At 42.0% G+C, this 9,782-nt stretch overlaps 1 protein-coding gene across 1 annotated transcript; it reads right to left on the minus strand.

Annotated features, from left to right (window-relative positions):
- Nucleotides 1-4,358: 4,358 nt before the first annotated feature.
- On the minus strand, nt 4,359-5,075 carry LOC145951944 (uncharacterized). Its single transcript, XM_083064142.1, has one exon. The coding sequence runs from the start codon at nt 5,073-5,075 to the stop codon at nt 4,359-4,361; it is 717 nt and encodes a 238-aa protein (XP_082920268.1).
- Between the last annotated feature and the right edge of the window lie 4,707 nt (nt 5,076-9,782).

Below are 9,782 nucleotides of genomic sequence, written 5' to 3' on the forward strand. Positions count from 1 at the left end.
TGATGCCTAGCACCGGACCTGTGAAGGTGAGACCTTATCGCTATCCCCATAGCCAGAAATTGCAGATTGAGAAAATGATCCAGGATATGTTGGATGAGGGCCTTATTGTCCCAAGCACCAGTCCATTTTCTTCTCCGATAGTTTTGGTCAAGAAAAAAGATGGTACCTGGAGGTTTTGCACGGACTACAGGGCTTTGAATGCCATCACTGTTAAGGATAGCTTTCCCATTCCTACAATGGATGAGTTAATTGATGAATTACATGGAGCAAGTTTTTTTTCTAAATTGGATCTCCGGTCCGGATATCATCAAATCCTAATGCGAGGGGAGGATAGACATAAAACAGCCTTTAGAACTCACCAAGGCCACTATGAATGGTTGGTAATGCCATTTGGCTTGTCCAATGCACCTGCCACCTTCCAATGTTTGATGAATGATGTGTTTAAAGGATTATTGCGGAAGTTTGTATTGGTTTTTTTTTATGATATTTTAGTATACAGCCCTTCTTGGAATTCTCATTTACAACACCTGGACAGCGTACTACAACTATTGCTTCAGCATCAACTATATGCTCGAATTTCTAAATGTACTTCTGGATTGCAAAATGTTGAATATCTAGGCCATTCTGTCTCTGGATCAGGGGTGTCCATGGAGAAAGAAAAGATTAAAGCTGTGTTGGAGTGGTCTGTTCCTACTAATCTAAAACAACTTAGAGGATTTTTGGGCCTCACTGGTTACTACCGAAGATTTATTAGAGGCTATGCTTCTATAGCCGCTCCCTTGACCAATTTGTTAAAGAAAGATAATTTTCACTAGGGCAATGAGGCATTGACAGCATTTGAGGCCCTGAAATTAGCAATGACACAAGCTCCTATTTTGGCATTACCTAATTTTAATAAACCATTCACATTGGAGACTGATGCTTCTAGTTTGGGCATAGGGGCAGTGTTGAGTCAAGATAATCACCCTATTGCTTACTTCTCCAAGAAATTAACTCCTCGTTTACAGAAGCAATCAGCATATACAAGAGAATTTTATGCAATTACGGAGGCAATTGTAAAATTTAGACACTACTTGTTGGGACACAAGTTTGTAATTAAAACAGATCAGAAAAGTTTGAGAAGTTTGACTGACCAAACCCTCCAAACTCCCAAGCAACAAAACTGGCTTCACAAATTACTTGGCTATGATTTTACCATTGAGTATAAACCAGGTAAAAACAACATTCCTGCTGATTCTTTGTCCAGATCTTTTCACATGGCTTGGTCTCAACCGCAATTTCACATAGTCACAAGAATCAAACAGTCCTTATTGAAGGATGATAAGTTACACAAAGTCATAGAGTTGTGTTTATCAAATAAGGCTCCTGATCCTCATTACATGGTGCATGATGGTCTCTTATATTGGAAAGGAAGATTGGTTCTCCCTGCTGATCATTCTCTCCAACAACAAATCTTACATGAATGTCACAATTCATTGATTGGTGGTCATGCTGGATATGCAAGAAAATTGGCTCGGGTTACTGCTCAGTTTCATTGGCAAGGCATACATAAGTCCATTAAGGATTATGTTCAGAACTGTCTGGTGTGTCAACAAGCAAAAACTGTCACTACAGCTCCTGCAGGACTGTTGCAACCCTTACCTATCCCAGATCAGGTTTGGGAAGATCTTGCCATGGACTTCATCACTGGGTTACCCTTGTCCCACGGTTACACAGTTATTATGGTAGTGGTCGATCGATTGTCAAAGTATGCTCATTTCTTTGGCTTGAAGGCTGATTATTCCAGCAAGGTGGTAGCTGAAATATTCATGAATGCAGTGGTCAAATTGCATGGATTTCCCAAGACAATTGTTTCTGACAGAGACAAAGTCTTTACTAGCCAATTTTGGAAACATTTGTTTAAATTAAGTGGCACATCCTTACACGTGTCTACGCCCTACCATCCCCAGTCTGATGGTCAATCAAAAGCTGTCAATAAATGCCTTGAAATGTACCTTAGATGCTTCACATTTGATAGTCCTAAGGAGTGGTATAAGTTACTGCCATGGGCAGAATACTGGTACAACACTGCCTATCATACTAGTATTGGTATGACTCCTTTCCGGGTGGTGTATGGTAGAGAACCTCCTCAACTATTGCGCTACATTCTTAATTCTCAGGATCCAGCCTTAGTGCAAGATCAGCTCCTCCTCCGAGATGCTACTTTAGCTAAGTTGAAGAGTAATTTACAAAGAGCTCAGCAGGTAATGAAGAAATATGCAGATGCTAAGAGACTTCCTAAGGACTTTGCTATCAATGATATGGTTCTGGTGAAACTTCAACCTTATAGGCAACACATTGTTGCTTTAAAGAAGAATCAGAAGCTTAGTTTAAGGTACTTTGGGCCGTTCCCTGTGGTGGAAAGAATTGGTGTTGTTGCATATAAGTTACTATTTCCTCCCTCGACCAAGATTCATCCGGTGTTTCATGCCTCACAGCTCAAAGTTTGCCATGGAAATCATGATCAACCTTATGTTCCTTTACCATTCACTGTTAATGACCAATTACCAGTGATTCAGCCAATAGCTATCTTGGAAGATCGTGTTATTATCAGGGGTCAAAAACAAATTCAGCAGTTGTTAGTTCAGTGGGAAGGACTTGATGAGTCTCAGGCTACATGGGAAAACAAAGATGCAATTGAAGCCGCTTATCCATTGTTCAACCTTGAGGACAAGGTTGTTTCAAAAGGGAGAGGAATTGTAATGAATAAATGTGGTGAGGGACCCGAATTAGTGGCTGTGAAGAAAACGGTGGCATCTGAACAAGTGGCACACGATCAGCAAATGGGAGAGCACATAAGAAGCACACGTATGAGGGTCACTAGCTCAAAGTTGCGTGGATTTGAGTGCTAAAGGAGGGGTTATAAATATTCTGTTAGAAGAAAGAGAAGAGGAGGAAATTGAGTTGTCTTTCTTTCTCTCTGAATGATTGTTTCTCTGATCGGAACATTCTCTCTGTTATTTTCCTTTTTGCTGTACCACCTTTCCATGTATCAGTGTGGAATAGTGTGAGGCAGGCATCAATAATATCAGTTTGCATTATTCATTTTTTCTTGACGTTATTTCTTGCCATTTATAAACTCGTATTAAGGTTGCACTCATAACATCGGCCAACACTTGAGCTTTGATGGCTCCTCTCGGTTCGTACTTGATTGCAAATTCTGACAACTCGATTGACCACTTTATCATTCTGCCAGCAAGGTCAGGCTTTTGCAACACCTGTCTGATAGGGTAGTCTGTTCGGATTACCATTTCGTAGCTCTGAAAATAGTGTCTGAGCTTTCGCGCGGTTATCACTATGGTAAGCGCCAACTTCTCGATCTTTTGATAGTGAACCTCCGCCCCTTGCAGCACCCTGCTAACAAAATAAATAGGCAGTTGGGAGTTACCTTTTTCTTGCACTAAGACTGCGCTGACGGCGTTGTCAAACGCCGACAAGTATACCAACAAAGGGAAGTCGGTTTGCGGTTTAGTGAGGATTGGCGGTGAGGTGAGAGCCTGCTTAAGTTCGCCGAATACTCTTTCACATTCGTCTGTCCACGCTAAGCGATCGTTCTTCCTCAAGCATTGGAACAAGGGTAACGACTTGTCCGCTGCCTTTGAAAGAAAATGAGAGAGGGAGGCCATCCTCCCTGTCAACTGCTGGACCTCTTTTACCGTCGCAGGACTTCTCATATTGATTATCGCGGAGCACTTATCAGGATTCGCCTCAATACCACGATGAGTCAATAGGAATCCGAGGAATTTTCCTGCTTGGACGCCGAAAGAGCACTTTGCAGGGTTCAACTTCAGTTGGTATCGTGCCAAAGTGTCAAATGATTCCTGTAAGTCGAAAAAATGCCGAGACACGCTAGGCGACTTGACGACCATGTCGTCTACGTATGCATCAACATTCCTTCCCAACTGATCTGCCAACACCTTGTCCATAAGCCTTTGGTACGTCGCCCCCGCGTTCTTCAAACCGAAAGGCATGACCTTGTAACAGTAGGTAGCTTGGTTGGCTATGAACGTCGTTTTGTCTTCATCGACATGGAGCATCCTGATCTGATTGTACCTCGAGTATGCATCCATGAAGCTCTATAATTCGTATCTTGATGCATTGTCGACTAGACAATCTATGTTGGGAAGTGGGTACGAATCTTTTGGGCAAGCTTTGTTTAAGTCGGTGAAGTCCGTGCACATCCTCCAGTTTCCATTGCTCTTTCATACCATTACCACGTTCGCTAGCCACGTCGGGTATTGGATTTCCCGAATGTGACCAGCCACCAACAACTTCTTTGTCTCCTCAGCTATGACTTTCTTCTTATCCTCTCCAAACTTTCATCTTTTTTGAATCACCGGTTTCGCCTTGGGGTCGACCATGAGACGGTGACATAGGAAGTCGGGATCAATACCTGGCATGTCACCGGCACTCCACGCAAAGGCCGATACATTGCTCTTCAACACAGTCAGCAACCCTTCCTCGTCTTCTTTAGCCAAAGACACACCAATCTTGATCATTTTTCCCTCGGCTAAGATAACTTCCTTCACATCCTCCGCTGGGGCTGGTCGGGAATCGAAGTGAATCATCCTAGGATCTAACTCGATTGACTGAACACCCCGATCAACCTGCGTTACATATAGGTGTCTCCTCGCCCTCAAACTGTCCTTGTAGCATTTCCTCGCGACTTCTTGATCGACACAGAGGACCCCAACCTTTCCGCTGGGCAAAGGATACTTCAGCTTCAAGTGGGGTGTGGAGACGACTGCTCCCAACTTATTCAGTGTAGGTCGGCCGACTAGTATACTGTAGGACGACTGAGCGTTCACCACCAGGTATCGGACAGTGATAGTCTTCATGTGGTCTCCCTGGCTGAAAGTTGTCTCCAAGTCGGCGTATCCCCTGGCCATTACCTGATCACCTGCAAAACCAACCAGCGTACCTGCATATGGCATAAGGCAATCAGTCAGAATTTTCATCCCGACAAAGGCGTCCCAAAACATAATGTCTGCCGAGCTGCATTGGTCTACCAACACACGTTTTACATTATACCCCATGACGATTGCGGAAATGAATATCGGGTCATCCTCATGGGGAGACACCCCCTTCGAAGCCGGCGTCCGAGAATGTGATGGCTGACCGAGAGGGTCTCACCCAATCCGAGACCGACAACACGGAGCGAGAGTATCTTTTTCGTGCTGCTGATGTCGGACCTCCTCCAGCAAATCCCCCGCTATGGTGTTGAAGTCTCCATGGACGGCTTGCTGGTGAGTCTCTGTACTTTTTTTCTGGAAAATCTCTCGGGGGAGATCTCCCTTTACGCCTTCCTCCTCTCGTGTCTTCTCCTTCATGTCCACGTCGCCTGTCGGACGACCCCTCATCCTTCTTTCCCGCAATGAATTTTTTCAAACGGCCCTCCTTGATAAGGCGCTCAATCTGCCTACTGAGAACGAAGCAATTCTCTGTAGTGTGTCCATGGGTCCGATGAAATTCACACCAGTCGGTTTTGTAGGGTCCCAACTGACGGTCAGTCGCTACCAAAAACTCGAAAAGTGATGCACTGTTGACGTCATGCAGTATGTGCCTCCTGGGGACGTTGAGCGGGGTGAACTTTTCCTTCTTGTTGCTTCGTGCCCACTCGCCCTTCGCCAGACCTCCATAATCCGCGTGCCTGCGATTCCCCTCCCTGGCGTCGTAGTGATCACGTCGCTTATTCCAGTCTGAACGTACCCGGAGGTGCTCGTTGCGTTCCTTATTACTATCCCCTGCCTTTCGGCTTTCAGCTGCTCTTTTGATGATCTGGTTTTCCTCTGTCTTCATGTGACTCAGGGCGAAAGCCCGCACCTCCGACATCGTTTGACAATTCGCCTTTTCGAGCGCGATGTCGAAAGCCCCGGAACTTAAACCCTTCTAGAAGGCGATGACTGCCATCCTTTCATCCAACAACGCTATCCTCAAGGCGACCTCGTTGAACCTTTGCAAAAAGTCCTTCAGCGACTCCTCGCGTTGCTGCTTAAGGTCAAACAAGTCCGACGTTATCGATAGCTTCTTCTTGTTAGCGGCGAATTGTGCCATAAAGAGCCGACTGAAGACGTCGAAGTCGGTGATTGATCGGTCAGGGAGACCACTAAACCAATCAAGTGCTACCTTTTTGAGTGTGCCCATGAATAGTTTGCAGCGGACCTCCATGCTCCCTCCACAGATCAACATTTAAGCTTGGAAGTCCGTCAAGTGCTGACTGGGATCCTGCGTCCCATCAAAAGGCTCGACTTGGGGTATCCGATGATCCCTAGGGATGTTCTCGGCCTCTATGGCTTCCGAGAACGGTCGAAAATCCCTGGGGACTTCCAACATGACATCCTCCTCCACCGTCCTTGTACTGGCCGCTATCCTGACCTGCATCTCGTCTGCTCGCGTCCTGATCTCCTCATTCTCACGTTGAATGTCTTCCTCTCTCTCCCTGGATCGCGCATTTTTCTCCCTTAAGCCATTGATCATGGCCATCATCTCCTCCATGGTAGGGGGTTGTGAGTTGTTACTTGATGCGCCACCTCTCGCCATGGTAAAGTGTAGGTTCTTCTATACGACTTGGGGCGTAGGAGAAGTTTCACCGTAACCCCACGGTGGGCGCCAAAATGTTCCGGCCACGGGGTGCACTAGGGTTTTTTCCTAGGTCAAACCTCAAAGCCAGAGCATTCAAGAGTGTCATCTGCCTTCTCAACTCTAGGGTTTTTAGTTTTATCGTTTCTTGTTTACGGGCCTCATGGGCCCCGAGAATATAGGGATTTCCTTAACCGTTCTTGTTTTAAAAACATTACACCGATATGGGAACGTTGAGTCGGATCATGACCGACCGGGCCCATCCCAAGTGGTCCAGTCGGACATTGGCCGAGTGGGATCTCGACTATGAAAGATTAGAGTGGGGATGGGGGTGTCGGAAGAAGACCGAAAGGTGGTGTATAGATGTGTCCAATTAGATATAGACCGACCGTCCCCCTAAGGGCCGGTCGAGGTGGTGGCCGGACTATCGTAAATAGAAACATCCTGTCGGTATCCGACCGTAACGGTACACTTATGAATTAATTTTATTATTTTTAACATAAATTATTAATAAAAAATAATTACCCACAGATACATCTGTTGGTAATTTCGTGGATATTGTTGATAATATTTTTAAAAAAATCATTTTAAAATTGTATTAAATAACAATCTTATTTTATTAAAAATAATATAGTTCAAAATTGGTAAAATTATTATAAATGTTAAAAAATTACCTTTTAATTATAGACTATCATGCATCAATATCATTTTACTAATTATGTATTTCTCAATTTAAATAAAATTAACTATATATAATATTAAAATATATTGATAGTAAATTATTATTTTATTCTATCATTTAATTATAAATTATATATATATATATAATAGTTGGTATGGAAAATTAAATAGCATGAAAAAATTATATTTTGTAAAGTTACCGATGAACCCTTTTTTTATTTTCTACGAACAACGTTTTAGACAGATAATCCGTGAAAAATATTTGTCCAAAACATCATAATTTTTCCACGAAAAAAATTCGTGGATAATATCCATCTAAAATTTCAGACGAAAAAAATTTGTGGGTAATATTCGTCAAAATTGTTTATGTTTCAGACAGACACATATTCGTCGGAAAAATCCGTCGGTAATGTCATTTTTCAAATGGGTATTTATCCATAGGAAAAAGTCTGTCGATAATGAGTGTTTTTTTTTGTAGTGGGCATGTTACAATTCAACACCACAAATCACAAAAATCACCAAAATATGTAGTCATACAACATTACTCAAACTAGAACAACAACAATCACATTAAACACATACAAAAAGAAACCTAAAGAAACTTGGGGATCGTCTCACTACCCGTAGTCCTTACCTCAAATAACAATCCTTAGGGTGAAAGGCACCTTAGTGGTCTGGAGGCTAATCCACACACTCCTTAAAGTTCTCCTCTACATGTTCTCTTAGAGATTCAAAAACTCTAAAACTAACTAATGTGGCCTAACCATTTTCCTCTCTACATTAATAAGCTAACTCTGGGTTGGGGTTTAAAAGTCCAAACCCAAAGGATAACCCACTAACCCACGTCTATCTTATTTTATTTATTTAAGAAAACATCCACTACTTATATTATAAGCTCAAAAAATAAATTAATTAAGTACATAATATAAATAGTATTAAAGCAACTTTATTTTATTTATTTTTTTAAAAATTAGGATGTTACACGTCTCAACCAGAATTGTGACTTCTCGAGTAACCTGATTCCATCCACCGCATTTTGATCTCTTTGACCATTCTAGAGTTCACCACAAATCTCCAACAATATTTTGTTACAAATCCATAGGGAAAACAATTAGTGGAAAATAACTTGTTCAATGATGCAAAAATAAAAAATTTCATTTCACCATTAAGTTACTCTACTAGGATAACAAGATCTACAAACCTGCATTTCAAAACCAACGGTCTCAACTAATCCACGAGTATCATAGTACTCTTTCCGATGGACACTCAAGGTTGAAACTAACCCTAGCCCGCATCGCGACATACTTACTTTGGCCTAACATGTACATATACACAAAAGTTCATCAAATACTACAAAGTTTGCCAACATAACAAAAATCATACCAAAAAGCCATAAGGTTAACCTCATCCAACACTTGAAAAGGCCTAGGAAGACATTACAACTAACTTTATCACTCAATTTCCCTTTTCCTTCAATCACACCACTATTTGGGTTCTTTGTGACAGAAAGATTGCGCACTTTATAACTCTCCCTACACACTTCTCTATCATCCAACTCGTGACATGTTTTGCTTTGTACATTTACTGCCTCCATGATCCTCCAAAATCCATTATTTCGGATCGTGATCCCCTATTCATAAGTAAATACTAGCACGAATATTTTAGACTACAAGGAACTACCTTAAAATACTCAACAACTTACCATCCCTAAATTGACGAATAGTTCAAGGTGGTTAATTATAGCATAGAGGCTAACTTGTATTGTTTCATGAGTTACCACTCTCATCTTTGGTTCAAGTACCTCCACTAGGTGAAGTATTGGTGTAATACAAAGTTATCACCTTATCACACAAATGACACCTTTTAAGGCGTTGTACTACCAAGATCCTTTCATAGTTTGTGATTATATTTTTGTCTCTACTTTTATTCCAACTTTGAACATTTCCTTGCAAGGAAGGGACATGATTATTAGATATTTAAAGGAGAACCATACACATAAAAAACAAAGAATAGGGTTTTTCATAAACTTAAAGCATTTGGATATTACCTTTGAAACTAACTTGTGGGCTTTACCCAAGTTTCAACCTTATAAGCAAAAATCCTTCATGAATTGCTCATCTTAGAAGCTTTCACCCTGATTTTTCAACCATTTTTAGATCATTTGCTAGATCGGTAAGGTTGCTTACGAACTGAAGCTTCCTCCTTCCACTCGTACCCACCTTGTGTTCCATGTATCCATCTTATGTCTTTTCATGGTGACTCTCCAAACCTTCATTACCAACCCTTTCCCCCATAGACTAATAAAGACAACATAGATCTCTCTCCTTTTTCCCAAGACTCAAATGCGACATCTACCCCCAAGCCCAAACTCTTAACTTCTCACAAGGACTCTTACAAGCCATCAGATCCTCACTCAAATCCTAGATCTTCATTTGCTTTGTTGATTCAAAATAAACACATTGAAAGCCCTCAACTCCTTGTGT

This window comes from Cajanus cajan, chromosome 9, assembly GCF_000230855.2.
Source record: "Cajanus cajan strain Asha chromosome 9, NIPB_CcT2T_4, whole genome shotgun sequence".
Taxonomy (NCBI): domain Eukaryota; kingdom Viridiplantae; phylum Streptophyta; class Magnoliopsida; order Fabales; family Fabaceae; genus Cajanus; species Cajanus cajan.

Bases quoted from the DNA above. Each gene is read 5' to 3' on its own strand.
- LOC145951944 (XM_083064142.1), bottom strand. From the start codon at position 5,075: ATGGGGTATAATGTAAAACGTGTGTTGGTAGACCAATGCAGCTCGGCA.